The sequence below is a fragment of the Saprolegnia parasitica genome (assembly GCF_000151545.1).
Source record: "Saprolegnia parasitica CBS 223.65 unplaced genomic scaffold supercont2.15, whole genome shotgun sequence".
Classification (NCBI taxonomy): Eukaryota; Oomycota; class Saprolegniomycetes; order Saprolegniales; family Saprolegniaceae; genus Saprolegnia; species Saprolegnia parasitica.
The window spans coordinates 443780-469224 of NW_012156409.1; the positions used below are offsets into that span (position 1 = coordinate 443780).

General features: G+C 60.0%; 12 protein-coding genes across 12 annotated transcripts in view; 4 read left to right on the forward strand and 8 right to left on the reverse strand.

The window, feature by feature from the left end:
* SPRG_19861 (hypothetical protein) overlaps positions 1 to 332 on the reverse strand; it is a gene marked incomplete at both ends in the record, with an annotated part of 962 nt that extends 630 nt beyond the window's left edge. The window contains 2 exons of the mRNA XM_012343978.1: positions 7 to 188; positions 239 to 332. Of these exons, the coding sequence (XP_012199368.1) occupies positions 7 to 188; positions 239 to 332 (276 nt within the window). The remainder of the gene's footprint in view (positions 1 to 6; positions 189 to 238) is intronic.
* A 718-nt stretch (positions 333 to 1050) lies between these two features.
* SPRG_05309 (hypothetical protein) lies at positions 1051 to 1915 on the forward strand. Its single transcript, XM_012343906.1, has 2 exons — positions 1051 to 1491; positions 1543 to 1915. Exons 1-2 carry the CDS (start codon positions 1071 to 1073, stop codon positions 1845 to 1847), a joined length of 726 nt encoding a protein of 241 aa, XP_012199296.1. The 5' UTR covers positions 1051 to 1070; the 3' UTR covers positions 1848 to 1915.
* A 248-nt stretch (positions 1916 to 2163) lies between these two features.
* SPRG_05310 (CAMKK/META protein kinase) lies at positions 2164 to 6916 on the reverse strand (the record flags this gene model as incomplete). Its single annotated transcript, XM_012343907.1, has 6 exons — positions 2164 to 2564; positions 2616 to 2878; positions 2921 to 4622; positions 4672 to 4763; positions 4828 to 6328; positions 6377 to 6916. 6 exons carry the CDS (start codon positions 6914 to 6916, stop codon positions 2226 to 2228), a joined length of 4437 nt encoding a protein of 1478 aa, XP_012199297.1. The 3' UTR covers positions 2164 to 2225.
* Positions 6917 to 7623: 707 nt separating this feature from the next.
* SPRG_05311 (hypothetical protein) lies at positions 7624 to 11436 on the reverse strand. Its single transcript, XM_012343908.1, has 3 exons — positions 10186 to 11436; positions 9700 to 10139; positions 7624 to 9670 (listed from the first exon to the last, which is right to left on the reverse strand). Exons 1-3 carry the CDS (start codon positions 11393 to 11395, stop codon positions 7646 to 7648), a joined length of 3675 nt encoding a protein of 1224 aa, XP_012199298.1. The 5' UTR covers positions 11396 to 11436; the 3' UTR covers positions 7624 to 7645.
* Positions 11437 to 11800: 364 nt separating this feature from the next.
* On the reverse strand, positions 11801 to 13128 carry SPRG_05312 (hypothetical protein; the record flags this gene model as incomplete). Its single annotated transcript, XM_012343909.1, has 5 exons — positions 12950 to 13128; positions 12751 to 12903; positions 12333 to 12693; positions 12028 to 12289; positions 11801 to 11975 (listed from the first exon to the last, which is right to left on the reverse strand). The coding sequence occupies exons 1-5, from the start codon at positions 13091 to 13093 to the stop codon at positions 11801 to 11803; spliced, it is 1095 nt and encodes a 364-aa protein (XP_012199299.1). The 5' UTR covers positions 13094 to 13128.
* A 1079-nt stretch (positions 13129 to 14207) lies between these two features.
* Positions 14208 to 15728, reverse strand: SPRG_05313 (hypothetical protein). The gene is made up of 4 exons (XM_012343910.1): positions 15668 to 15728; positions 15492 to 15617; positions 15377 to 15446; positions 14208 to 15327 (listed from the first exon to the last, which is right to left on the reverse strand). The coding sequence occupies exons 1-4, from the start codon at positions 15695 to 15697 to the stop codon at positions 14333 to 14335; spliced, it is 1221 nt and encodes a 406-aa protein (XP_012199300.1). The 5' UTR covers positions 15698 to 15728; the 3' UTR covers positions 14208 to 14332.
* Positions 15729 to 16017: 289 nt separating this feature from the next.
* Positions 16018 to 17373, forward strand: SPRG_05314 (WD repeat-containing protein 92). The gene is made up of 6 exons (XM_012343911.1): positions 16018 to 16440; positions 16488 to 16586; positions 16626 to 16876; positions 16922 to 17019; positions 17066 to 17188; positions 17237 to 17373. Exons 1-6 carry the CDS (start codon positions 16026 to 16028, stop codon positions 17319 to 17321), a joined length of 1071 nt encoding a protein of 356 aa, XP_012199301.1. The 5' UTR covers positions 16018 to 16025; the 3' UTR covers positions 17322 to 17373.
* A 142-nt stretch (positions 17374 to 17515) lies between these two features.
* On the reverse strand, positions 17516 to 19172 carry SPRG_05315 (hypothetical protein). The gene is made up of 5 exons (XM_012343912.1): positions 19125 to 19172; positions 19044 to 19074; positions 18891 to 18994; positions 17846 to 18838; positions 17516 to 17801 (listed from the first exon to the last, which is right to left on the reverse strand). Exons 1-5 carry the CDS (start codon positions 19158 to 19160, stop codon positions 17538 to 17540), a joined length of 1428 nt encoding a protein of 475 aa, XP_012199302.1. The 5' UTR covers positions 19161 to 19172; the 3' UTR covers positions 17516 to 17537.
* Positions 19173 to 19374: 202 nt separating this feature from the next.
* SPRG_05316 (hypothetical protein) lies at positions 19375 to 20378 on the forward strand (the record flags this gene model as incomplete). The annotated part of the gene is made up of 1 exon (XM_012343913.1): positions 19375 to 20378. The coding sequence occupies one exon, from the start codon at positions 19375 to 19377 to the stop codon at positions 20350 to 20352; it is 978 nt and encodes a 325-aa protein (XP_012199303.1). The 3' UTR covers positions 20353 to 20378.
* A 705-nt stretch (positions 20379 to 21083) lies between these two features.
* SPRG_05317 (3-demethylubiquinone-9 3-O-methyltransferase) lies at positions 21084 to 22089 on the forward strand (the record flags this gene model as incomplete). The annotated part of the gene is made up of 5 exons (XM_012343914.1): positions 21084 to 21179; positions 21238 to 21664; positions 21716 to 21815; positions 21864 to 21922; positions 21970 to 22089. Exons 1-5 carry the CDS (start codon positions 21121 to 21123, stop codon positions 22087 to 22089), a joined length of 765 nt encoding a protein of 254 aa, XP_012199304.1. The 5' UTR covers positions 21084 to 21120.
* A 75-nt stretch (positions 22090 to 22164) lies between these two features.
* On the reverse strand, positions 22165 to 24332 carry SPRG_05318 (hypothetical protein; the record flags this gene model as incomplete). Its single annotated transcript, XM_012343915.1, has 9 exons — positions 24079 to 24332; positions 23870 to 24031; positions 23496 to 23823; positions 23266 to 23447; positions 23066 to 23218; positions 22860 to 23017; positions 22763 to 22809; positions 22512 to 22701; positions 22165 to 22399 (listed from the first exon to the last, which is right to left on the reverse strand). Exons 1-9 carry the CDS (start codon positions 24295 to 24297, stop codon positions 22165 to 22167), a joined length of 1674 nt encoding a protein of 557 aa, XP_012199305.1. The 5' UTR covers positions 24298 to 24332.
* Positions 24333 to 24473: 141 nt separating this feature from the next.
* SPRG_19862 (hypothetical protein) overlaps positions 24474 to 25445 on the reverse strand; it is a gene marked incomplete at both ends in the record, with an annotated part of 3318 nt that continues 2346 nt past the window's right edge. The window contains one exon of the mRNA XM_012343979.1: positions 24474 to 25378. Coding sequence (XP_012199369.1) covers positions 24474 to 25378 — 905 coding nt within the window. The remainder of the gene's footprint in view (positions 25379 to 25445) is intronic.

The following is a 25445-nucleotide window of genomic DNA, read 5'->3' on the forward strand; positions in this document are numbered from 1 at the left end:
CTGGACGTTCGAGTTGTCGCCGATCGTGATGTGGTTCACATCACCGCGGACCGTCGCGCCGTACCAGACGGACGAGCCCTTGCCGATGGAGACTTCGCCGACGACCGACGCGTTCGGGGCGACGAAGGCGCCTTCGGCGAGCACGGGCTTGTTGCCGGCGTTGGCCACAAGGCGCGTCGACGGAACCACTAGTCATGGCATGTGAGGTACCGATCGAGAGAGCACGACGCGGGCTTACGGCGCTCCGTGTAGGTGAGGCGGCCCTCGAGGGCCACGCCGACCTTGTCCAACGATTGCCCGAGCGAGCGGAGCGTCTTCCCCAAGGCTTGCATTTTGTCGCTATCTACGTCACACGTTTGTGCTGCCCCACAGAGCGCCCATATTTACCAGTCAATTCCTCGTCTGTATCCGGATATCGTCTCTCGGAGGTTTCTACGGACCAATCACAGCGCTGCCATCCCATGCGCATCCGCCAATCCGTCGTTGCCCTTGACGGCAACGCCCTGTCCACCATGGCACGAGGTACTGTATGCAGCTGCAGAAGGCGACGCTAGCGCGGTCGACGGGTCAATAGCTTACAAGCACCTAAAGTTTTCCGCTGTCCTCGCAGTTTCCATCCCGCGTGGCCGCTTCAAGAGATACGAGGTAGCACCTCGCGAGCACCATACAGCGCCTAGCCGATCAGTTTTGCATCCTCGTCGTCCTAGGTGGCTGTGGCTGCAGCCGTCGGTCATACAACCAGCGTTCGCAGTCTGTGTGCGCGTCGTTGCAGGGAGATAGCTTGTGCTTTGGCGTAGCTTCGCGCACCTCTACCAAAAATAAGCTTCTTAGCTTCTTATTCGCGGCCCAAGAGCGCGAAATGCGACCGCGTCGTCTATTTTGCCGGTAGGTTCAAGGGCAGCATCCCCGTGGTGCTTGCGCGCGAGCGATCATGGAGGGGTGCATCCCCATTACTTGGTACAATTGTTCGGCACGAATCTTTGGGCTTTGGATTTTCCGGATACGAGCGTGCGATGGTGTCCGAGAGGATATTCAATTTCAGAGGTTTCAGAGTGCAATTTCCCATCATCATGTCCTTGAGCATGTTCGCGAAGCGCGGGCTTGGCCGTCTGGCGCCGCCAGCGACCAAGTCCTTCCTGCCGCACCGCGCACCTGCAATCCCAACGCGCTCCTTTACATCGCGTCGCAGCGTCCTGGATCGCATCGACCCGGACCATGCGCTCTACGGCGTCCTCGGCCTCAACGGCGCCGTCTTCCTCATGTGGCAGACAGCGCAGACGCGCGAGAAGAAGACGTTTATGGTCGAGAACTTTACGACGTCGCTCATGCACCTCAAGGCCGGCCGCTTCCATACGCTCGTCACGTCCGCCTTTAGCCAAATGAGCACGAGCCACTTTTTCATGAACGGCGTCGGCCTCTACTTTTTCGGGCGCGAAGTGAGCCACATGATCGGCGCCAAGCGCTTCCTCGGCCTCTACCTCGGCAGCGCCGGTACGTGACCATCTCCATATTGACCATCATCGTGATCATCAATGTTGTCAGTCGTTGCATCGCTCTGCCAGATCGCCTACGATACATATGAGCGCCGCCACTCGATCATGCTCGGCGCAAGCGGCGCGGTCAACGCGATCACGTCCTTCTACATTTGCGCGTTTCCGCACAGTACCATCTACATCATGGCGATCGTGCCGCTTCCTGCGTACGTGGCCGGTGGTCTCTTCATCCTCCGGGACCTCTGGGGCGCTTCTACCGGCGGCAACAGCGTCGGCAACGTCGCGCACCTCGGCGGCGCGGCCTGCGGCTTCCTCTTCTTCCGCCGGTACGCTGCCTTGCGCCGGTACTTGTAGATTTGAACACGATGCATGTCAACGCCCGCGATCTTTTCCATTTCTTCTGTCTTGCTGTTCTTTTAATCGGTCACATCACTGGCGATTGTTTCTTTTAATCGGCTTTTTGGCTCTTTGCTCTTTCCCCCGAGCTCATTCTTCTTGGTTTCAAACGACCAATCTGGCCGCGGTCGTTCTTTTAAACGACCCCATGGTGCTTTTAATATGTCCGTGTTGTGTGCCAGTGTAGCAATTGTTGTTAGTAAAGATAGTGGAAAACCTTTCAACATTTCCACAGATGAAAGTGTGGTGTTCAATTGAAAGTGTCGTGTAAAGTGTACGAACTTTTTACACTTTCTGTAGGGACGTGACGAACAACATACTTCTATTATACTAGTATTACGTTTGGTGGAAGCACACCACGATCGCGCTGATGTTGTCGTGGCTCACATACTCTTGCGCCTTGAGCACGAGTTCCTGCGCCGCGAGCTGCACGTCGCCGTGGTTGCGCAGCTTGCGCCGGATAAAGTTGACCGCCTGCTGCGACGTAATCACGTCGAAGAGCCCGTCGCTCGCGAGCAAGAGAAACTCGTCTTCGGGCTCAATCATCTCGGTCGTAATGTCGGGCACGGCGATGAGATGGCCGTCGCTCTTGTGCGCGAGGTCGCCAAAGGCGCGCGAGATGGCGAGAATGCCATCGAGGCGTCCGTTGTGCACAAACCCACCGGCCTTTTCAATCTACAAAACGAGGGTTGAGGTTCAGATTCAGAGGCAAGCTGCATCACGTACGCGCTCTTTCTCGATCGCGTTGCTCGCCTTGTGGTCGACCGTGAGACTAAGGGCTTCCGGCCCGCGGCAGAGCACCGCGCGACAGTCCCCGACGTGGCCAATGACCAGCTGCAGACCGTCCTCGACGTTGAGCAACAGCGCCATGATGGCGGCCGAGCCGGAAAACGAAATTGGCGCCGGCCGAGCCGCGTTGCCGTCGCGGGTAAAGCCTGCAATCTTGGCATTGTCCTTGGCCAGCAGCTCTTCGTCCATGACACGGCAGCCTAGTCCTCGCTCTCAGAACCGTCACACAAGACCAGACATACCTTCGAGCACCGCGTCTTCGGGCGAGCTTGTTGCGAGCCGATCGAGAATCTTCATATGCAGCTCCTTTTGCAAGACGAGCGCCGTCTCGTCGCCGTTGTGGCCGTCATAGACAGCATAGTAGGCGATCGTCTCGGCGTCGTTGCCCGGGCGTGGGTAGTGCGTCAGTGCAAGGCTCTTGTCCTCCATGTACGGCCGCTCGCCCTTGGCCTCGGCGTAGCCCGCACGGAGACCCAGCGCGAGGTTTTCGCGAATCTTGCTGCTCACATAGACCTGGATCACGTCGATCTCGTCTTCGGGGAAGAAGGTCGTGGTTTCGCACTCGAGGGGTGCGACTTCAATGTCGTCGTTGCGCTCGTCGCCCGACCGCGGCGTGTGCAACAGGTCTTCAAACGTCTCGTTCACATCCACGTCGCACTCGACGTCCGAGTAGGCCGACGAGCCCTTGGAGGACGAGCTCATGGCGCGCATGTCATCTTCGTCGTCGCTGTCTTCATCGCTGCTGCCTTCCGACATGACCGTCTCGGCGTTGAGGAGGTCGTTCATCGAGTGGCTCGACTTGTTTTGCGTCGACGACCGGCTCGACTTGCGCGAGCCCGACATGGTCCGCACCGTGTCCGAGTTTTTCCGAGAGTCCGACATTTTGGAGCGGGAGTCCGAGAGCTTCCGGCTCGCTTCCGAGAGCTTGCGCGAGTCGATCGACCGGCTGTCCGACATTTTGCGGTGGTCCGAGAGCGTCCGCGATTCCGAGAGGTTCCGGCTGTCCGACATGGTGCGCGAATCGACCATCGACGACTCGGACGACGAGTGCAGAGGCACGCGCGACGCGATCGAGAAATCTTGGCTCGTCGCTTGGAAGAGCACCTTGCGCGACTGCAAGTCGCCCTCTTCGCCGCGAAACACCTCGGACGTCACCATGACAAAGTCCTTCTTGCGCGACAATTGGCGCTTCAAGAGGTCTTCGTCCGACGCCGTGCTCTCGAGCCCTTCGGTGTTGCGCCGCGTCGGCGACGAAATCACGTGGTTGGTCGGCAAGATGATCTCTGTGATCTGCGCCCGCTCGACCGAAAACGCCATGCGCTTCTGCTCTAAGAGCAAATCGCGCACGCGTTCCGAGAGGTTGTGGCCGTCCATGAGCGCGACGCGCTTGTGGTGGCGCCACGCAGAGATGACGCGCGCCGCCTCGAGCGTCGAGCCCATCGACTCGTTCGAGTTCTTGGACCGGAGCGGGCTGCGTTTCGAGCGCGCGCTGGAAAAGCTCTTTTGACGCGACGGCGACCCATTGTCGTTCGACGACTTGGAGGACGTGAGCGAGTGCATCGAGGACGCGTTCGGCGTGCGCCGGCCGAGCAGCGTCTTGTTGGTCAGCATCAAGTGCGCTTCCGCCAGCGACGCTTGGAGGCGCTGGTCGATGCGCTCCGGGATGTTTTGAATCGCGCCGTCCGTCTCGTCAAACGTCACCTTGTTGATGCCGTCCTCGAAAATGTTGTTGATGATCGGCTCGCTCCCCTCGCGCGTGATCCACTCGTGGTTCATGACATCGGCGAGCGTAATACGACGGTCTGGGTCCTTTGTGAGCATGCGCTGGAGGAGGTTCTTCAGATGCGGCTCCACAAACCCTTCCGGAAAGCTGAGCTCGTCGCGCTGCACCTTTTCTGCGAGCTCAATCTCATTGTCGGCGAGCCACGGCGGGTGGCCAAACATCTAGTTGACGGTTCAAACCCCATTAATTCGACAGTGTCATCCGTCGTACCATCATGTAGAGCGTCGCGCCAAGCGACCAAATGTCGGCCGAGGGTCCCGTGTACTCGGCGTTGATGTTGAACATTTCTGGCGCCATGAACGCTAGCCAAGAGGAAGAATATAATAAGATATCAGATTTTCCACTTCCGAGACACCGAGTTGGTACCTGGCGTGCCCTTGGCCCCAGAAATCGTCTCGGCTTCGTTCATGACCATGCGCGCGGCGCCAAAGTCGGCAATCTTGGCAATGTCGTCGGCAGTCACGAGAATGTTCTCGGGCTTGATGTCCCGGTGCACAATCTTGTGAAAGTGCAGGTACTGCAGCCCACAGACGAGGTCCCGCATGTACTTGCGCACGACATACTCGGGGAGGCGGTCGCCGTGCGCAATCTCCGTCAAGTTGCCCTTCTCAATGTACTCTTGCACCAGATAGACCTTTTGCGACGACGGGTCGTCAATGACTTCGACGAGTCGCACGACGTTGCGGTGGCTCAGCTTCTTCATGATGGCGACTTCGCGGCGCAGCGCGTCCTGCAGCGAGTCCTCCCGGTTGGCCATGCGCTGGACAAACGTCTTGTGCATGATCTTGACGGCATAGAGCTTGCCGTCCTCTTCGTTCATACACTTTTTGACGGTTCCAAACGTGCCCTTGCCAAGCTCGCCCTTGATCACATACTTGTTCACGACCTTCTCGCCGTTGGCAAGACGGTGCTTCGTGAGCTTGCTCGTCTCAAGCGCCACGCCGTTGAGACCTTCCAGCGTCATCTGCGACCTAATATCCGACATCATGAGTCCTCGCCTGCCAAGGACGATGTACATGTCGGTCGCGGACGACGGTTTGTTGGCTTCTTGGAGTCGGTTCTTGTTGCGCATCGCGCGGCGTGTGGCCTTTTCAATGTACGCACGCTGGATGACCTTCTGGAAGCGCTCCGAGAGAAGGCACTCGTCGAAGTCTTCTTTCGTGAGGTAGAGGCACTTGACCGGCCCAATCGCGACGACCGACGCGGTGCGCGGCTCCTTGTAGATGAGAGACATTTCGCCAAACACGTGGCCTTCATACAGGCGCGTGAGCTCGCGCTCTTGGCCATCAGGCTCGTGCGTCTCGAGCACCGCAGCCTCGCCGCGCGTAATCATGTAAAACCGCGTGCCTTCTTCGCCCTGGCGCACAATGTAGTCGCCGTTGGAAAAGTTTGCGGGCTTGAGCTTCTTGAGGATCGCGTCTTGGTCGCGCGACGTGAGCTGTGCGAGGAGCGGCACTTGCTGCAGCATGAGACTCAGATGAACTTGGCCGACTTGCTGAAAGTCCTTTTGCGTCAGATACAAGAGCTCGACGTCGCCGACCGCGCGGACGGTCGCCGTGCGCGGGTCGTCGTAAATGAGCGCGAGCTCGCCAAAGTAGTGGCCGGCGTACAAATGCGTGATCATGCGTTCCTTGCCGTCCATGTTCTTGGTGATGACGGCCTCGCCCTTGGCAATCATAAAGAAGCGCTCGCCGCGCTCGCCTTGCTTGACAATCGCTTGGCCGTCCTTGAACTTGATCGGCTTGAGCGCCTGCAGCACCTGCTCTTGCTGGTTCTGACTCAAGTTGGCGAAGAGCTGCACTTGAATCATAATGTCGTAGAGCGGCTTGTTGGCGAGCAGGTACGGCGTCAGCGTCACCTCGGGCTCCTACGTTGCGCGTGAGCATATATTGCTGGGGATGAAAGAAGGAGGTACCGTGTTCTCCGTGTCGTGCTCCGAGTTCAAGTCGTCGTCGTCGACCATCTCGATCTCAATGTCGTCGTCCTCCATGAGCCAGTCGCCGACCTCCATCGAGGCCGGGCTCCCGACCGACTCTTCGTCCGTTGACGTGTCCACGGGCATACTTTGCGTCGAAGGGCGGATGGCGCGGTCGAACGATTGCATATGTGGTCGGACGTACGTGCCACCACTGGACCGTGGCGCCGGCGTTGCCAACGGAGTCGAGTTTGTTGAGGTTGCCGGTGAAGGCCGGGGCGCCGGTGTCGCCAGCGGCGTCGAAAAGTCGGACGACACCCGCGGCGGCGTGGTCGGCGTGCCCGACGCGGATGGCGGCGGCGGCGTCATCGCCCGTGGAAGGAAGGCCGGCGCCGAGGCTGGTGCACGGATCGGGTCCGAGAGCGCATGCGCCAGCCGGCCGTCTTCCTGGCTCTTGCGTTTGTGCATGCGCCCAGCGAGACCTCGGTACATGGACGCATGCGACTCCTTCTCCTGCGCCTTGCTCCCTTTCTGCCCCATGCCAATGCGCAAGTCTGGCCGCGGACCGCGGACAATTCGAGTTCTGAGACATTAACGGCGAGAAAATAGCGCCGGATAAACTGGGCCCAGTGGTATCCGGATCAGATTCACAGGCGCTTGGAGGCTGGCGACAAGAGCCTTGGACGAGGATGGGACGGTGTCGACGTCGCGCGGACCAGTCGCTTGCGGCTGGTGACCTGGCCGATGCGAGGACCGAGCGCCAAGCATCACCTCCGCCGACGAGCTCTGCATAATGCGCTGGCGGCGCTATGTGGCGGCGGAGTGGGACGCGCCGTGGGACGGCCGGCTGCGTGTGCACCATGTTTATACAAGCACAAGTTGAAGAACGCCGACGGACGGCCACGCCAGCGCACGCGTCAGCGCCGATGCTGGGCTGAAGCTAGTTGCAGCGACAGCCTCGGACCAAGTGGGTGCGAGGCCCACTCAACCAGCCCAATGCAACACTACTACTGCTGCCGTGTACAGGCAGGCAGCAACGAAGCGGTAGGAGGCCTCGCGGAGGGCGATGCATACCGTACAAAGGATCGTGCTTGGGTGCTCGTTTGCATGAACGTGCACGGCCAGCGCGGCTGCATGGAGCGACCAGGTTCGTTGAGCTGGTTCATAGTGGACGCGATGGGCGAGCGCCGAGTTGGGTGCGGGATTACTACAGCGAGCGACTACAGTACACTAATACGCCGATGACTGTACAAAGAGGTGGCTTTCTTACTACTTTACACTGCGCGGGACGTACTCGGACATGCGCGCGCTCACGGCGGCCGACAAGGTGGCCATAAAGTCAACGTCTTCGGGCGTCACGATCTTGCGGGGTTTCGTGTCCAAGACCGCGATCGTGCCAAACACAATGTGCGTCTCGGCGGTCCAGACGATGGGCGCGCCGGCGTAGAAGCGGAACTTGCCCTTCCCGCCTTGCACGAGCGGGCTCTCCTTGAAGCGGTCGTCGAGCGTCGCATCCTTGACGACCAGCGGGCTCCCGCCGCAGATCGTGTACGAGCAAAACGACATCTCGCGGGGTAGCTTGGTGTGGAACGACCCGACGCGCGAGATGACCCACTGGTCTTCTTCGCACACGATCGAGATGTACGCGACGGACGCGCGAAAGTGGGCTTGGACCGCGTTGCAGAGCCCGAGCCACTCGCGCGCCTCCATCATCGTCTGCAGCGGGAGCTGCCGCACGACCGAGAGCCGCGCGTCTTCGTCGTGCGGGTACGGCGGCTCGGGCCACGCGTGCGGCCAAACATCGTCGCTCATGACGGTGATGTTGGTGGGCGCGCGCTCTTCGACGGTGAGCGTACTGCAGAGCACGCACACACGCACGTTCTGCTGCTTCTCGAGCCCGACAAACGTCGAGCAGTTGTCGCAAATGACCTCGCCGCAGACGCGGCAGTGGTGGCGCCGGCGGAAGAGCGTGAACCGCTTGTTGCATTGGTAGCACGCAAAGCTGTCTTGGTCCTGCTTCCACTTGGTCGTCTCGATGACCGAGAGCTTCCGCAGAGCAAACGTCGTGCGGCGCATTGTCGTGCGGCGACTGCCGGACGACGAGGTGGTGTGGCGACTGTCAAGCGGCGACACGGGATGCGGCGGCAGGTGCGCGCGCGGCGAGAGCTCGGCGATCGGTGTCGGGCCTTTCCGAATCGGCTGCAGCTGCTTGACCGTCGACCGGTAGATGCCCGAGGACCGTACGGTCGTCTGGTGCAACGGGGCGGCCACATACGTCATGCGCACAATGTCTTCGTCGTCGTCGTCTGAGGACGAGATGGGCGAGAGCGCACTGTACGACTCGCGCGGCACGTTGGCCAACCACGCGTCCTCGTCGTCGTCGTCGTCGTCGCTGCCTTCGAGTTCGAGTCGCAGAGGCATGGGCCGGTTTAGCTCTTGTTGCTGCTGCTCTTGCTGTTGTTGCTGCTGCTTGGCGCGGACGCGGCGCTGGAGATAAATAACAGACCGCTTTACACGGTCAAAGTGGGTCTTGGCGAGGACCATGCGCCCAAACGCTTGAAGGACGGTGGCCCATCGGTAGCGCGCGCGGCGGCAGCGAAACTGGTTCTGGAGCACGACCACGGCGTGTCGGAAGCGAAGATACCGACTCCGGTGGAGGTACCCGAGGAGGCGCTGCGCAATGTACAGCTGGTGCGCGGCCACGTGCTTGACGCGGAGGCGCTCGAGCCGCTCAAAGCTCACAGCGCGCAAAAAGACTTTGGTGACGCCGATCTGGAGGCCGCGCGCGTAGCAAAGCGCCGTCAAGTCGAGTGCCGTCGGCGACGACGTCAGCGGGAGGTGCGGGAGGCAGTGGTCGACAACCGCGTACAACGACGAGAGGCTTGCGTGGCGAGGCGCACGTGCACGGGCGACCACCGTGTACCGCCCCATGAACTCGCTGTGGAGCATGCGGATCGGAAAGCCGGCGCGCGCGACTTGGACGGCTTGGAGCACACCATTGCAGCGCAGCTGCTCGGCGACACGGTCCTTGGTCATGACACCAGCCGCCGCCTCGTCGTTGGGCTTGATGCACCGCACGTAGTGCGGCGCAGTTAGCTTGAGCATCTCCATCAAATGCAGCAGCTGCGTCTTGAACTGGCCGCCGACGCTCGCCGTGTTGAGACGCTTGGACTCTTGCCGACGCAGGGTTGCGTGACTGCTGCGGCGGTGCGTGAGGCCGGCTTCGCACAAGACGCGCGCAAACGACGACTCGGCCGTCGCTGTCTGGAAGAGGTCGACGATGTCCTGGCGCAGCTCGTCTTTGTTTTCTCGCGGATGCCAACCGTAGTGTACTCGACAAGGCCGGCGTAGTGGTCGATCGAGAAGAGTCCGCGGCCCTGCTGCACGCGGGAGGCGCTGAACCGAACATGGCTGCCGCAGCGCGCGTAGAGCTTGGACGCGAGCGACGCGTCCGTGCCTTTGGCCAGCATACTCTCTTCGTCCATGAGCGAGAAGAGGCCAAACGGCTTGGCCGAGAAGAGGTCGACGCACTCCTTGTTGTCGGTGAACGCGACATAGTCCCACGCCAGCCCCTCCTTCTTGTACTCGACTTGCTCGTTCGCAAAGTTGTGCAAGTTGAACTGCTGCTGCAGCGTTTCGTTGGCAAAGTTGATGCAGAGCTGTTCAAACGAGTTGACGGGAAAGACTTCAAAGCCAAAGATATCGAGAATGCCGATCCAGCTCGACGTGTCACTCTTGGTCGTCCCAAACGACGACGCATTGTCTATACACAGCACTCAGATCGGAGCCGTGGACGCGATAAAGTGTACCCGAGTCGTCGTGCCGCAGAAAGGCGTTCATGCGCCCGACGAGCCACTCAAAGAGCCGCCCGTACAGCGCTTTTGTGAGCCCGTCGCGGGTGTTTTTAGCCTCGTCGACCGTGAGCCGAAGCACTTTGATCTCGGCCGCGACGCGGAACGTTCGCGTCACAAGGGCCTTCTCCAACGCGCCAGCGTCACGCAGTGAGAGCAATGTGGCCGCTGCAGCGAGGGCTGTCTGGCTCGATGGCGCGACGTGGCAGTGGTCCTTGGGTGCGACTTGAAATGTGAGGTTGCCGAGATGCAAGAGCGCAGCGAGAAGGGCCTGCATGCCCGACTGCTCGTGGGCCGAGAAGCCAATCATCTGAAGCGCGCGGAGCATGTGGTTGTAGTTGTGGGCGTCGTTCGCGTGGTCTTTCCGGTCGTAGCAGTCGCTCTGGTTGAGGTATCGAAAGTTGGCCATGAGCTGCCGCCGCGCGTCGACGCTGAGGCGCATGTCGGGCGACGCAATGAGGCGCCAGGAGGCAAGCTGCACCTCGGAGCTGCCCATGAGCATCTCGTAAAATATATGGTAGTTGCGCTCGCCCTTGGACTGCGTCACGAGACGGACTTTCTCCAAGAGGTACGTCTGGATCGAGGCGCTTGTTAAGAGGCCTTGGTCAAAGTTCATCTGAATGAGCTTCCCGAACCGACTCGAGTTGTCGTTGCGCAGCGTGCGAGCATTCCCAAACGACTCGAGCACGATGTTAGCGTCGAGGACCTTGTCGCTGATCGTCGACGTGTTCACGGGCATCGACATGCGCACGGGCGCTGGCACATCGCCGACGTGTGCGAGGTACTCCATGAGAAGCTTTGTGGACTCGGTCTTGCCACTCCCACTCTCGCCGCTGATCAGGATGGACTGGTCGCTCGGCGCGTCCGAGAGCTTGCCGCGCATCATGGCCTGGTACGCCGTGGCGGCAACGCGGTAGATGTGCGGTGCTGGCGCTAATCGTCCATCGTCGGTGCGGTCGTCGTCGGGCGCGTAGTAGTCAGCGTACGTCTCCATGCGCTCCGAGCCATAGAGCGCTGGTAGTCGTTCGAACGGGTTCACGGCGAGGAGGATGTGGCCCGTGTTGGTGTAGATGCGCTGGGCGTAGAAGCGGGCCTCGAGCGCGCCGAAGATCGTGTCCTCGTTGAGCTCCATGAGCTCCGTGAGGTCGTCGACGGCCGGTCGTTCCATGCTGCTGCCTCCGACGCGGCCTCTAAGACGACAAAAGTGACTTCAATCACTGGCCTGTTACACGGCCAATTACCGATGCGTATTTAAATACAGTGGAAACCGCCTGTACGCATCGTATTTTTATTCGATCGTTTGGGCAACTCGCCGGATTTTCCCATCTCGGCGCCGAACATGCTCCTGACGTTACTCACGCTGCACTTGGTTCTACTATGGTTTGAGAGAGTCCAGCCGCCGCCGAACGCTGGCACCGAACGTGGCGTTCGCCACGCCGCTTCCACTCGCCCAGATGGGCTACCTCCTCGGGCATCCTGCAGCTGGCACGAGGCCAGTGCATGAGGCGACCGCGTCGAGCGGCCACGAGCTGCAGACAGTACAACGGGACAGGCCGGTCGATGCACACCACGTCTATTGCGTCGCGACCTTACGCTTCTTCTGGAGCAACTCGGCCTGCTTGGGGATCGCCCGGAGCTCGCGCACGGTCGCGAGGAACTCAAAGATGGCGAGGCGCAGTGTGCGCTCGGTGCAGTCGCCGAGGAGCTCGACGCGCAGGTTCTGCGTACTGGCCGCGTGGTCGCACTTGCTAGTTCAGAACGCAGGAATGAGAGCGAGCGATATACAGGATCGTGTCGCACATGATCTGCAAGAGGATTGCGATGGCCTCGAGCTCGTCCTTGTGGAACGAGACGCCGTAGATCAAGCTGGACGCGAGGAAGATGGCAAAGGCGGCAAGCGAGTCCAGCGGCGGGTGCGCGTCGTTGGGCCACCACGGGTGGGTCGGCAGCGTCGACGACGCGAGCAGCGCCGTCGATGGCATCTCATGCCGTTCGCGCCGGTACTTTTGGATCAAGACAAAGAGAAACATGGGGAAGGGCGCCTTAGCTTTGGACTCGAACTCTACATGCCACCGCTAGGTCAATCGAGGAGACCACAAGGATACCTGAGTCTGTCTCGGGGCTGACGTCGTCGACAACGTCTTGCAGTGGACCCTGGGACGCCTGGATCGTCTCGACGAGCGACCGCAGCCGAAGAAACGTTGCTACGTAGGCATTCGCTCGCTCGTGGAAGGCGACAGCGGCCTTGACCACCGCCTTGTCGTCGTCACTCTCTACAGACGGCGGCGAGCGTATGGCTGGCGGCTCGACAGGAACCTTGATGCGATTCACGCCCGCTGGCAACGCTTTGAAGAGGACGTTGAGGCCGTCGTAGCTCAGCTGGAGCTCGCTCGTGATGGCGCGGATGCGACAAATGTCCTGGCTCTTGAAGCGCATGCCTCGGCGCGCCCGACAGACCGCAAGCACCTACGACCGTGTGTCCCATGCATGACGCCGCTGCGTGTATCATTGAACTCGGCCTACGTCGTTGAGGGTGTGCAGGTTGAGGCGCTCCGTGGACCCGGCGAGGTTATACGTCGTGCGCTCGTCTAGCGTCGGCTTGTGGTACCGCAGTGTGTCAATAAAGCGCATCTTGGTCGTCGGCGGCTTGAACACCAACGCGTCCGTGCCAAGGTTCTAGCCGCATTGCTGGAAGATCGCTGTCTGCCACATGTCGAGGTACCTCAAAGAGCACGAGCGGCTTGGACTTGCGGAGGAGAGCGGCGCCGAGCAGTACGTTGGGCTGGCCATTGGGCGGACTCGGCGGCGCCGGCGGATGGAGCTTCAGAAGCGGGCTCGGCGGCAGGCAGATGTCGAACTCACTCATGATGATCCGCGACTGGTGACTTCGCCGTCGTGGCGTGTCCTATTAAGTACGCTTCTCACGGCCCGTTTCTCTTGGGCACCTGCGGCTAGTTGCACACAACTTGCACTTTGTCCTCGCTGCCAGCCTCGTCGCCTGTCTTGCATACGCGTTGCCATACTGCCACCACGATGCGAGGTGATGACGTGGCGAGCTACTCGTCACCGCAACGACGCATTGCGCTCGAACGGTCGTGGCAGCGCCAGCTGCGTGGAGCTAGCGACGGCCGTCGGTACCGATGCCACTCTCTCGGGATACGCTGCATAGACGCACCAACAGCCAGCACAGCGTTCACTACGGGTACCAATACCCTGTCACTCGGCGCCTTGCACCACTTCCAAGCAGCGCATTGTTGCTTGCAGCCACGCCACGAGCATCGCCGTCTTATCAAGGGCCAGTGGTGCGGGTCAATGCGGCTGTACTCGGTAGCCTTGAATGGCAAGCACTTGTCCCGTGTGTGTGTCTGGCAGCTCGATAGTTGCAAGAGTCTTTACCCCTGCACGTGTCGCGACATGGCGTGGAGCGAGCTCGAATTGTCGAGAGCAGGAGCTGTGAGCAGGATGAGCCGTTGCAGAGAACGACCGACGACGAAGGAGGTGGCGTGCTCAAGTGGCACCCAATCTTCACGTCGGCGATGCCCCGATGGCGACCAGCCGATTGCATGTCCAACACCCGTCCTTGCAGGACCCACAGCAATCTGCCGACCGACGGAACGAACGGTGTCATCCTGCAGCCTCGACAGTGTCGAGGCGGCCGATATCTTTGCGACATTGAGTGGTACGCTTTGGATGAGCGTGGCCTGCCAGCAAGTATCTCGCCGTGGGAAGTAGGATGGCAGTCCTGTTTAGCGATACTGCCAATATTCAAGACCAGCCTATCAAACATTTTTCGACACGAATGGATGCTTGCGTCTCTCTGGGTGTCGGCCTACTGCGCGTGTACTGTACGACCATCCCAGGTGGCGATGGAGTTTGCTACCCTACTCAACAAGCAGTGCACGAGTCAACGTGAGCCGTGGACTGGGTTTTTAGACCACTCGCAATAACTAGAGACAGAAAGCAATACGTTCCCACCCTTCTATTACTCTATTAACGCGACGACGTCATGGCATCGACGACATTTAGGAGGTACTACTCGGGTTGTTGGCCGGCTCCAAGAAGCGCGGTTGGTGCTCGGTCCACCACAGCTGTGCTTCGGCCTCGGTCATTTTTCCTTGTCAAAGATGACAGCCACGACCTGCTCCTCGTGGTTGTCCTCGCGACGCCCCATCTGCAGCGCAATCCCCTCGCGCCGCGCGCCCTTGTCCGTCTTGCGGTACATCGAGTTGAGCTCAAAGAGCGACGCATCCTGCAGCACGAGCCGCGCCTTGCTTTCGCCGCCAGAAAAGTCGATTTTGAAGTCGAGCAGCGACGTCTTGGACGCCGACAGCACGAGCGGCAGGCGATTATCGTCGTCGTCTGCAGTCGTCTCGCGGGGGTCCTCTGCCGGCTCGTCGTCGTCGCCGTCGTCGTTCTCGTCGCCGTTCTCGTCGGCCGGCGCTGCCTCGAGCTTCATGGCCTTCGAGGCCTTGAGCTCCGACTTCATGTTGTTGAGCAAGTCGGACGTGACCTCAATTTTCGCATCGATCGGGCGCGTCGTGCTCGCAATCGACTTCTTTCGACGCACCGCCTTGGCCTTTGGAATCGACGCCGCCGATGCCTTGGGCTTTTCGATGCTGCGCGAGGCCGGGCGAGTCTCGGGCGCCGGGCGCTGTAAGAGTTTGTCGTTAAACGAACTCTGTTTCGTGACCGACGGTGGTTTCGTGACTTCGGCGGGGCGCTCGTTGTACGTCTGTCGCCGCATGAGGTTGGGCTTGAACGTGAGCTCCTTCTCTTTCTCTTCGCGTTGCCGGCGCTCTTCCGCCTCGACTTTTTCTTGCTTCTTCTTGAGCCACTCGGCCTGGCGCTCCATCATCGACATGGTCGAGAACGTCTTTTCCTTCTGCATGGACGACGGCGGCGGCTGCGACGACGACCGCTGCGAGAGCGGGAGCTCCGTCTCCAGAGCGAGCGGACTCGCACCATCGATTTCGAGGGGCGGGACAGGGTCGGACAAGACGACGAGGTCCTTCCCCGCCCGAATCTTGCCTCGGCTCGGACTCGGCTCGGGCGCGTCGGCTTCAAAGTTGCGCACGCAGGGCACTTCGACAAGCTCACCAACTAATGAGCGTTCGGTGATGTAGCTATGCAAACACCGTGGGCACTGTACCAATGTGACGCCAGCAGCGGGCCTGGGCCGACGGGTGCATGTCGCCGCGCTGCAGCTGCCGCAGGATCGTCTAGGAGAGGAAGAGATCGCAGGAGGTATTAAAATGCGTCCGTACGTCTTCCATGCCATCGTCGAGAAGGTTGCCCGCCGCTGCGTTCTCGTGCAGCCACTCGTGGACGACCGTGGTGCGCTTCTGCCACGCCGTCGTGTTGGGCAGGTGGACGTCCTGCAGCAGAAGCACCTAGAGGCTGTAGATAGTACGACAGACAGAGAGGCGAGGCGACGACGTACGAGCTGCTGCGTCAGCGCGCTCTCCGTCATTTTGCTGCCACCCTCGAAGGAGAAAGTGCTTTCGGTTGAGTCTTGAAACGGCGCCTATTAATATCGACGGCGTTGCGTGTCTGAGATGCTGCCACGTCATGACGGGGTTGTTAGCACAGTCACCAAGCATACTAGTATAATGACGAGCAATCGGACATTGCGCTGACGCCATCAGAGAGGCATTTCGTCGACACGCTAAGAACGTAGCCGTGCATTCGATCATGGGAAAATTGCTTCCGTGCCCTTTCAAGCTTCGCGGGATCTCCGGATGTTGTATCCGGAATCCATATCTTCGACAGACAGCACGCATTTTCCAAGACCGAGCAGGATGGACACGACCGACGCGCCGCAGGTCATCGAGCACGTCAACAAGGGACTCAACTACACGCCGTACGATGCGCGCTGGATACCGTGCTCGGCGCGCTTTGTGAGCATGGGCATCCACCCGCGCGCGACCGGGGCCATCACGATCTATGGCCTCAACCAAGGCGAGCTCAAGACGATCGCCGAGATCGAAAAGCCGCATGGCATCAAGTGCGGTACGTTTGGCGCGTCATCGCTCGAGGAGCGCCACTTGGCGTGTGGCGACTTTGCCGGCGTCATGAGCGTCCTCGACTTGGAGCGCCCCAGCGTGCCCGTCTATTCGGCCCAAGCGCACAAGTCAATCATCAACTGCATCGAAGGCTGCGGTGGCTTGAACATTGGCTACGGCGCACCCGAGATTGTCACGGGCGGTCGCGACGGTACAGAGAACACGGTAATCCTCGTCCGCACTTCACGGGTCGCGTAGGCTGCGTGCGTGTCTGGGACATCCGCGTCGCCAACCCCGTCGTGTCGCTCGAGCCCGACCAAGGCGAGGCGGTCCGCGACTGCTGGACGGTTGCTTTCGGTACAATCATATATGAGGATAGATGCTCAAAAGCGCTAGGCAACTCGTACAATGATGATGAGCGTTGCATCGTCGCGGGCTATGACAATGGCGACGTCAAGATGTTCGACTTGCGCACCAATTCGATGCGGTGGGAGACCAACGTCCAGAACGGCGTTGTTGGCGTCCAGTTCGACCGCAAGGACATTGAAATGAACAAGCTGCTCGTGACGACGCTCGAGTCCAAGTTCCGCATCTACGACCTCCGCACCTTCCACCCGACCAAGGGCTTTTCCTATATGAGCGAGAAGGTATCGATCGACCCACTTACATCACGATGCATCATGCTATGGCAGGCGCACAAGTCGACCGTGTGGCAAGGTCGGTTCTTGCCGCAGAACCGAGACCTCTTCATGACCGGCGGCGGCAACGGCGGCTTCAACCTCTACAAATAGTACGCATGCATGACGTCCATTTCTTCACTCAAGAGATCTGCGTAGCCACTACCCGTCGTCGCGGACGACGACAGACCCGGATGGGATTCTCATGGGCGTCGGTGGTACGGTCGAGCTCCTCAATTCGCGCGTGCTTTCGACGCAGCCAATCGTGAGCATGGACTGGAGGTACCATCTCTCTTCTTGGAGTGCTTGCAATCTCACACACAACCGCAGTCCGGATCGCGAAGGACTCTGTGTGCTCACGTGTCTCGACCAGACCGTTCGCGTCTACATTGTGTCCAAGACCAACAAGTACTAGCGCAATCGACTCGCCACGCTAGCTTGAATACATGTGCACACGAGTTTTGCATACATTTTCGGTGCACCTGCATCGCGTCGGTGGGTTCCTTGGTACGCCACACGCGTCGGCGCTGTCAACAGAGCGAATGTCCACCACTGAATCTGCCGTGGTCTGGATCAACGACGCGTCGTTTACGCACGGACTTGTTTGTACAGGGAAAAGCTTGCGATTGACTTATTTGGCCACCAAGCCAGCGGGCCCAACGCTCGTGGTCGTCAAGAGCGGATTGAAGCCCAGTGTGCGAATGTCTTCGTCTGGAATACCGAGGTCCGACATCTTGCCTTCGTACGTCCGCAGCGCGTCGTTGTACGCCTTGCTCGCTTTAGCGACTTGGTACTGCAGATCGCGCACTTTTGCGTTCTTGGTCGAGAGCATCGTATCGAGCTTCTCAGTGACGCGACGCACTTCGCCGGCCTCGAGGTGCGCGGCTTGCAGAATCTACGCATCGCGTTCCTTTCAAATGTCTTAATGCGTCGTCGCACCTCGTCCAACTGTGCTTGCTTCTTGTTGTGCTGCTCGCTGAACGAGCTCAGGCGCTGCTCCAGGACGAGGTTTTTGTACTCGCCCTTGGTCTGCACCGTGTGGATCGTGTGCTCAAAACTGTCGTAGAGGGCATTGCGGCCCGCTTCGAGTGTCTTGTACGCGTGGAGGAGTTCCTGGTGCTCCTTCTTGAGCTGCACGCGTTGCTTCCCGAGTAGCACAAGCCGCGCTTTGGCGTTTCGGAGCGACAATTTGTCCTTCTGCTCGTCCTTGAGCTCGTGCTTAAGGCGCTCGACCTCTTGAATCGCGGCAGCCAATGGCTCGGAAAGCCGCTTGTTCTCGTGCGAGATGTCGTGCATGAGCTTCGTGTTGGCCGCGGCCTTCTTCTTCATCTCGGCGATCTCCTTCTTGAGCGACTCGATCAAGCGCAGATTGTCCTTTGTGATGTCGTTGTAGTAGTTTTTCATCTGCGTGAACGCGCGCTCGTGGTTCTTCATGAGGTCGTTGATGTGCAGATTCTTGCGCTCTTCGATCTCGTGGATGTCGACCTTGCGCCGGAGCTCGAGGTCTTCCTGAAGCTGCGCGAGACGCTCTTTCAGGCGGTCTTCAAGCGCTGCGTTGTTCTTCTCAAACTGTTCGCGGAGCTTGAGCAAGTTCTTCTCGTGCGACTGCTTCATCTGCTCGATCTCGTCTTCGTTCGAGAGCTCGCGCTCCTTGAGTTCGAGTTTGAGCGCTTGCTTTGCGCCTTTGAGCTTGTGCTCGCGGTGAACGTGCATGTCCTTCTCTTCGTCAATATGCGAGCCGCCGTCCGTCTTGACGCGCTTGAGGTTGTTCTTGTGCTCGTACTCGAGGTGTTTGACCTTCTGGATGTACACGCGGACCTCGACGCGGTGGTTGTCTTCCATCATCTCCATCTCGCGGTCCTTGGCCATGATCTCCATGTCATGCGTCTCGACTTCCCGCTTCGTAATGTCGTAGAACGACTGAATCGTATCCTACGCCAGCATACCGCTTTCTGCATGGGTCCATGGTAGATGGAAGCCGTACCCGCTCGTGCTGGACGTAGTTGCGGTCGACCTGCGACTTGTCAAGCTGCTGGCGAAGCATCTGCGTGACCTCCTTGAGCATCTCGACGTCCATCGTGTCATACTCTACATGCAGCAGAGTGGGATTCTCGCGCTCCGTGCATCCAAGGCGTACCCGACGGCTCTTCCGGCGGCGCTTCCTCCTCCTACATGGTACGCATGACATCTACCTTGGCGCGGCTTCCATGGGTTGTACCTTCTTGCCCTTCTTGCCCTTCTTCTTCTTCGCCATCGCCGCTTCGTCTATGAAATGAAACTGCAGCGGTGGATCTTTCTCGCAGGATTGGCCAAAATGGGTTCGATGGCGAGCACATGATTGGCCCAATTCGCGCGTAAATTGGGTTGAGAGTCCAGACCAGCGCGTTCGAATTTTCAGGTTCAGATTGGCTCGTTCCTCTCAAAAGCAATACTGCATATCTCCAAAACCTGTGCACTGAATCTCAACAATGGACGGTCGACCGTCCGCATCGTCCGAGGCAACGTCGTTCTTGACGCCGACGCCCAAGGAGCTCACGCGAGCCTACATCCTCACCAGCAACAAGGGCAAGTTTGCCTGCTCCGACGACGTTGCAATGCTCCGTCATGTCCTGCGCTGGTGTCCGTGGGAAGCCGCGCATGGCAGCGTCATGGCGACGTGGGACCGCGTGGCCGAGGACGTTGCCCAGTCGCCCGACTTCAAGCTCAAAGGCAAGACGGGCGCCGCGCTCAAGTCGCGCTTTGAGACGCTTCTCGTCAAGTTTTGCGCCAACGACATGCAGCGACTGCGCAAGCTGGGCACGCCCGCTGAGTTCGCCGAGCGCGAGGTCCTTTTGACAGATATCCGACTCCAAATGCAGGGACCATCCGAGGCCGACGAGACTCGGGCAGAAGATGAAGACGAGGACGAAGACGAGAACGCGGGTTTGATTGAGCTGGCCACAGCGTCTGGTGGCACAGTACGGGCCATCGAGGTCTCGTCACTCTACGACGATGAACCATCGACGGCGAACGAGCCAAGGGCGGTCGACGGGCCGTCATCCGCTATTCATGAGGCTGCGGTACAACGACCCAGCACACTCGAGCCATGTACGCCAGACCAAGACAATGGCTCGAGTTCTCGATCATCTGCCGAGTGCCCCCTGAAGCGCAAGGCGGCGACGCTCGATGCCGAGGAAAATTCTCTCAATGCGTCGCTTGTACGCACGCTGTGTGAAAACCGCACCCGGGACGCGGCTTGCGCAGAGGCGACGCTTGCTCTGGCGCGGGATCGTCTGGCATTTGATCGCGACCAAGCACGACAGCGGCTCGAGATCGACCGGGAGCGGCTGGCTTATGAGCGTGAGCGTCTCGAGGTCGATCGGAAGCTGGCGAGCGTGTTAGCTGAGCAGGTGGCTCAGAACCAGCGCCTGCTTTTGGCCATTGTGGACAAGCTCAGTGCCAAGTAGCCTTCTAGTCTTGAACGTTTTTGAAGCATTGCATTCAAAACTTGTTGGTTGTTCGCAAAATGTGATATGGAGAGATCAACCCGATAACGGATCCGCGCCAAGAAGCGACTCGAAAGCCGTAAGTAGTTTCTGCCAAGCAAATCCTACGTGGTGGGATGCGCTACGAAGAGCTAGACGAGATATCGTCGTCGACAAAGTCGAGCGATGGTCCCGCCAAATTATCTCGCTCGTGGAACCACGGTTTGGCATCTCCATCCGCTCGTCTTCCTCGACGTCGAGCGACATCCGACTTGCTCTTCGTCGCACATCGTGGCCGCTTGGCAAAAACGAATATGGAGAGACAAGTGACGGCTGGAGCACCTTGCCGATCGTTGAGCTGGGAATGTATATGAGCAACTGTGCCTAACGGGTTGATTCAGCAGAAAACAACTCAAACTCAAATTTGAGGTCTCCTTTTCTCAATTTCGATGCCAGTCGTGAGGCCACTAGCTGTACCACATGACAGTTCGTTTGTCTACAGTGGCCAAAAGCAGGCGCTGGTTTGGAGCGACCTCCTCAGCTAACACGCTCGGCAGCTTCCGATCGACCTCGAGACACGCATGGTCAACGCGAGCTGTTCCTGGTCAAGACGATCTTGACCAACACTCTTCTTTAGACTAACACTATATGCGTATTTCATTCAAAACGCCAATAGTGTATCATATGCTATTTGCGGCGGATTCCAAGAGTGGCCGAGTTCCAGCGAACGCTTCGTTCATCGTCTTCATCATGCGCCGCTTCTCGACGGTCAACAAGGCCGAAGTGAGCAAGTTCACCCGCGCGGCCAGGTACTGCATGACGACGCTAGGAAGAGGATGCTCATGCACACCCTTCGGCTGCTTCTAGTGACTGGTGGAAACCCGAGAGCAACACCGGCGTCGGCCTCCTGCACCAGCTCAACCCGATCCGCGTCCAGTACATCCGCGAGCAAGCGATTACGCACTTCAAAAAGGAGCCGCTCAATGCGCAGTCCGCGTGGCCGCTCAAGGGCCGCCGCGTCTTGGACGTTGGTTGCGGTGGCGGGATCCTCTCGGAAGCTTTGGCCCGCCTCGGCGCCAACGTTACGGGCGTGGACCCTGGCCAAGCCAACATTGAGGCCGCAACCACGCACGCGCTCGGTGACCACGAGACTGCGAACAACCGCTACATTTGCTCGACGGCTGATGCACTCGTGCAGCAGAAGGAGACCTTTGAGATTGTGTGCGCGCTCGAGGTTGTCGAGCACGTCGACGACGTCCCTGCGTTCATCCAGCAGCTCACGCAGCTCGTCGAGGTACGCTTGCTTCCTCTATCCGTCCTCGACGAGCGAGTCTTTTGCGTGTAGCCCAACGGCGTGCTCTTCATGTCGACGATCAGCCGCACCGCGCTCTCGTACTTGACGACAATCCTTGCGGTCGAACATGTCCTCCGCCTCGTCCCGCCGGGTACACCTCTTGCCACCTCGCTTGCTATTCTCATGCGCATTTGCGTAGGCACACACGAGTGGTCCAAGTATGTGCAGACGCACGAGCTGACGGCGGCGCTCGAGCAGGTACCGCGATATGATCCTACCGTACAGGTCTTGGAAGTCGATGCTAGAACGGCATGCGCGTCGAGAACGTCTCGGGCATTGTCGGCGATCCGTTCATCACGGGCTGGCGCCTTAGCGAGCGCTGCACCGACATCAACTACATTCTCTGCGCGACCAAGAAAGAGTAAGCACCGAGTACAACCACGCAAATTCGCATTTAATACCTACGTCACACTGTTGCTGCTTTCTACACCATTCGCAGCTCACAAATCGTCGTCCGCAAGGAGCGCGTACTCGACGCCGTCGTGGGGACTGCCGTTCGGCGATGCGTGCTGCTGGAACGAGCGCCCGGCCTTGGACTTGAGCGTCATGAGCAGCTGCCGCACCTTCATGGTCGTTGACCACGACAGCTTTCGCGCCGGCGTCCGGTCGTGCTCAATGTAGCCGTCCATGGCGGCGGCGTTCGTTGGCGACGGGACGAGGTGTGGTGCCATGATACTCCGCCGAGCAAGATGCGAAATGGACTCGTTGAAGGACGTGCAGTTTGGATCTTCAACAAAGTCCGACAAGAAAAAAAGTCGAATCTTCGTTTTTCGAACAAGCGCGCTACGTATCGGCGTGGAAGTGACGCGCCTGCGCGTAGAGTGCGTCGAGGGCCGCGACCTTGTCGGCGCCATTGGTGTCGATCGCCAGCGCGCGCCGGACGCGGTGGTAGAGCACATGGCGGCCCTGCGCCGCCGCCGGCCACTGCGTCATGTCCGAGAGCGCCAGCAGCTCTTCAAAGTGATGTTCATGCGTATCTAGCGGAGGAGATGACCACAACCGTCGCCGGTGTCGAGCATAGAAGAGAAAGAACAGTACTCGTCGGCTCAAACTCAATGTACACGTCGCCGGTTTCCGCCGAGACACTACCGCCAAGGTAGGAGGGCGGCGCTTCGTACTATGTTTCGGGACGAACCTGAGCGCGTCCGCCGTCGAGGCCGAAATGTACACGGTGGGCAGCGCTAATGGCGCATTCTCGCTGGCGACGTCGAGAGCCGCGCGGTGCAAGATCTGAGATGGGCTTGACGCAGAAAAGACTATGCCGAGCGCCTTGTTGGCCGCCACCGTCTGAACCTGTGCGCGTGCCACTAAGATCTGCAAGCTGAACCAACGAGAACGTACTTGGCGCTGCTGCGAACAGCGTGTATTGATGGGTGCGACGACGAACGCGCCTTTGACGTACCGCATGATCGTGTCGCTGCAGAGCTCGTGCACGGCGAACCGGACCTTGAAGCGGCCAAGACCTAGACTCGGGCTCGCCGCACCCTTGAGATACTACACCACCTCGACGCTTGGTCATGAGATCCACGAGCTTTTGATACCGGGTACGAGTGGAGCTGTCCTTGCGCAAGCGCGACGAGGTTGCCAGCTGTCGCGGCCGCCAGCGCGTCTTGCACGGTGGATGCGAGCGTCGTAGCCGTCGTGACCTTGCACTGCGGCGACACCATGAGGGAAATCAGTGGCGGCGTGGGGCTAGAGAGGACCATGCTCGCCATCTTCTGACCTAGCACCAGGCATGGCATGATGGAGACGACGAATGGAAGGATCGAACCGGATGCGTGCGAGACCATGATGACAGGCGTTCGAATCGTGCCGGTATACTGCGGCGGCAGTCGCACGGCCTCGGGCTTCTTCTCTGCGTACTGCGCGAGGAGGACGCCGCGGCCACCGGCGCGGCCGACCACGAGGGCTTGCTGGTGCGGCGAACACAAGTGCGAGCTCTGCACGACGACGTAGTGCTCGGAGACGTTGTTGCGCAGCGGCTCGCAAGCATCGAGGGGCTGGGCGACCGTCAGCGGATGCGCGTAGCACTGCGGCCAGTCGCCAAAGTCGGACTTGACGGCGAAGAACGTCTCGGTCCACCCGCCGTTCACGACCCGCTACGTGGCATACACGATCACGCGCGTATCGACACGAAGGACGTACGACGGTCGTGTCGTCGACGACGGGCGCCGCCTCGGGAACGCAGCGCGGCGCAGCGGCGCGAAAGAGCAGTGTGCGGGGCACCTCGGCGGTCTGCAGCTGCGCGATCGCCTCCGAGAGTCTCGTCACGGCGACGCCGTTGACGCTCGTGAGCGTGTCGCCCACCTACACACGTCCATGGATACAGCAGCGCATGCTCGAGCACAGCAGACCTCGACGAGGCCCGTGGCTTCGAGCGGTAGGCCGCGGCCCTGCGTGTCCTGCACAAAGGACAGAACGCGGAGCTTCTCGCTCAAGACAGCACCAAGCGACTCGGCCGTCGCGAGCACAACGCGAACCTCCGAGACCTCGCACGCCATCGCTGTCGGCGCCAGCAGCAGCAGGAAGATCGCGCCGAGGAAGAGGTGCATGCTGCGTCGTCGTCCTGCCATGCGATCTGCTCACTTGGCTGAAACGACCAAATTCCCATCCCTTCTTTTCGACAGGACGACTCCCCTCCACTTGGCTCGCTCGCCTCACTCATTTCCCATGCAGATTCACCCAACAACGATGACACAAGGGCAGAGCAAATGCATGTAAGTTCACGTCGCCGTCCTACTGGTTCGATTTACTTGGCGACGACGAGGCCGAGCGTCTCTTCGCCAATCTTGGAGAGGGTGCAGACGTCGCAGAGGCTGCCGGCGCACTCGGCCACGTACGCCGACGCGCAGTACGGGCACTTGACGCCGTCGCCGTTGTAGAGCGGCGTGAGCGTCCGCGCGCAGAGCGTAAAGCCGCGCGCGTCGCTATAGTCGACCGAGTGTTCGTTGCGGGCTTCCTTCTCGGCCTTCTGCAGCACCTTCTTGGCCGTTTGCGCGAGCTTGATGTTCTTCTCCGTGTTGACTTCGGGGATTTCCAAGAGGCGGCGGCAAAACGACGCGGCCGTAATGTAGTTGTTGCACTTGTACGCGTTCGTCATGGCGCTCTTGAGCGTCAGCATCATGTGCGACGGCTGGAGCCGGCAGTGCGTCCAGTACGCGCTCAGCTCAATGTTGCGCTTCGGGTCGGCTTCCAGCGGCACGCTCGTCAGCGCCGCGCGGAGACGGCACGCGACCACGTACTCGCGGCAAATGACCGCGAGCTCCTTCACCTGCGCCGCCTGCTCCTTACTGTCGACCGACAAGAGCGGAATGTGGTGCAGAATCGAACGGCACGCACCCTCGACGTCGTCAAACTTGGCGCCGCTGAACGCGCGGTACGCCTCCTTGAGCATGCTCACGAGGTGGTGCACCGACGTCGTGATCGCGGGCTCGTGCGCCGCCGACCGCTGCAAGTACGTCTTGAGCGACGCCGACGACGCCTGCGTCGGCACCACGCCCGATGCACCGGCGTACAGGCTCATAAAGAGCGGCTGCAGTGGCGCAAAGTTGACAACGCCAATCTGCCGGTGGAGCAGCTGCATGGCCGTGTCAAACGACCCGGCGGCCACGTGCTCGGCCGCGATCGACGACGCGCGAATCCACTGCGTTGGGACTGGCGTGCCGGCGGTCGGCGCGGCCACAAACGCATCCGTCGACGGCATGGCGTCCGCAAAGTCGTC

What these genes read in the sequence shown, in the direction of transcription:
- SPRG_05311 (XM_012343908.1), bottom strand. Translation starts at nt 11,395, where the DNA reads ATGGAACGACCGGCCGTCGACGACCTCACGGAGCTCATGGAGCTCAAC. An exon ending in TCTGCGGCACGACGACTCGG is followed by an intron (nt 10,140 to 10,185) that starts GTACACTTTATC and finishes TGCTGTGTATAG; the next exon opens with ACAATGCGTCGTCGTTTGGG. An exon ending in GCCTTGTCGAGTACACTACG is followed by an intron (nt 9,671 to 9,699) that starts GTTGGCATCCGC and finishes AACAAAGACGAG; the next exon opens with CTGCGCCAGGACATCGTCGA.
- SPRG_05315 (XM_012343912.1), bottom strand. Translation starts at nt 19,160, where the DNA reads ATGGCGAAGAAGAAGAAGGGCAAGAAGGGCAAGAAG. An exon ending in AGGGCAAGAAGGGCAAGAAG is followed by an intron (nt 19,075 to 19,124) that starts GTACAACCCATG and finishes CGTACCATGTAG; the next exon opens with GAGGAGGAAGCGCCGCCGGA. An exon ending in GCCGCCGGAAGAGCCGTCGG is followed by an intron (nt 18,995 to 19,043) that starts GTACGCCTTGGA and finishes TGCTGCATGTAG; the next exon opens with AGTATGACACGATGGACGTC.
- SPRG_05309 (XM_012343906.1), top strand. Translation starts at nt 1,071, where the DNA reads ATGTCCTTGAGCATGTTCGCGAAGCGCGGGCTTGGCCGTCTGGCGCCG. An exon ending in CCTCTACCTCGGCAGCGCCG is followed by an intron (nt 1,492 to 1,542) that starts GTACGTGACCAT and finishes CAATGTTGTCAG; the next exon opens with TCGTTGCATCGCTCTGCCAG.
- SPRG_05314 (XM_012343911.1), top strand. Translation starts at nt 16,026, where the DNA reads ATGGACACGACCGACGCGCCGCAGGTCATCGAGCACGTCAACAAGGGA. An exon ending in TGTCACGGGCGGTCGCGACG is followed by an intron (nt 16,441 to 16,487) that starts GTACAGAGAACA and finishes CGGGTCGCGTAG; the next exon opens with GCTGCGTGCGTGTCTGGGAC. An exon ending in TTTCCTATATGAGCGAGAAG is followed by an intron (nt 16,877 to 16,921) that starts GTATCGATCGAC and finishes ATGCTATGGCAG; the next exon opens with GCGCACAAGTCGACCGTGTG.
- SPRG_05313 (XM_012343910.1), bottom strand. Translation starts at nt 15,697, where the DNA reads ATGACGGAGAGCGCGCTGACGCAGCAGCTC. An exon ending in GCGCGCTGACGCAGCAGCTC is followed by an intron (nt 15,618 to 15,667) that starts GTACGTCGTCGC and finishes TACAGCCTCTAG; the next exon opens with GTGCTTCTGCTGCAGGACGT. An exon ending in TCGACGATGGCATGGAAGAC is followed by an intron (nt 15,447 to 15,491) that starts GTACGGACGCAT and finishes TTCCTCTCCTAG; the next exon opens with ACGATCCTGCGGCAGCTGCA.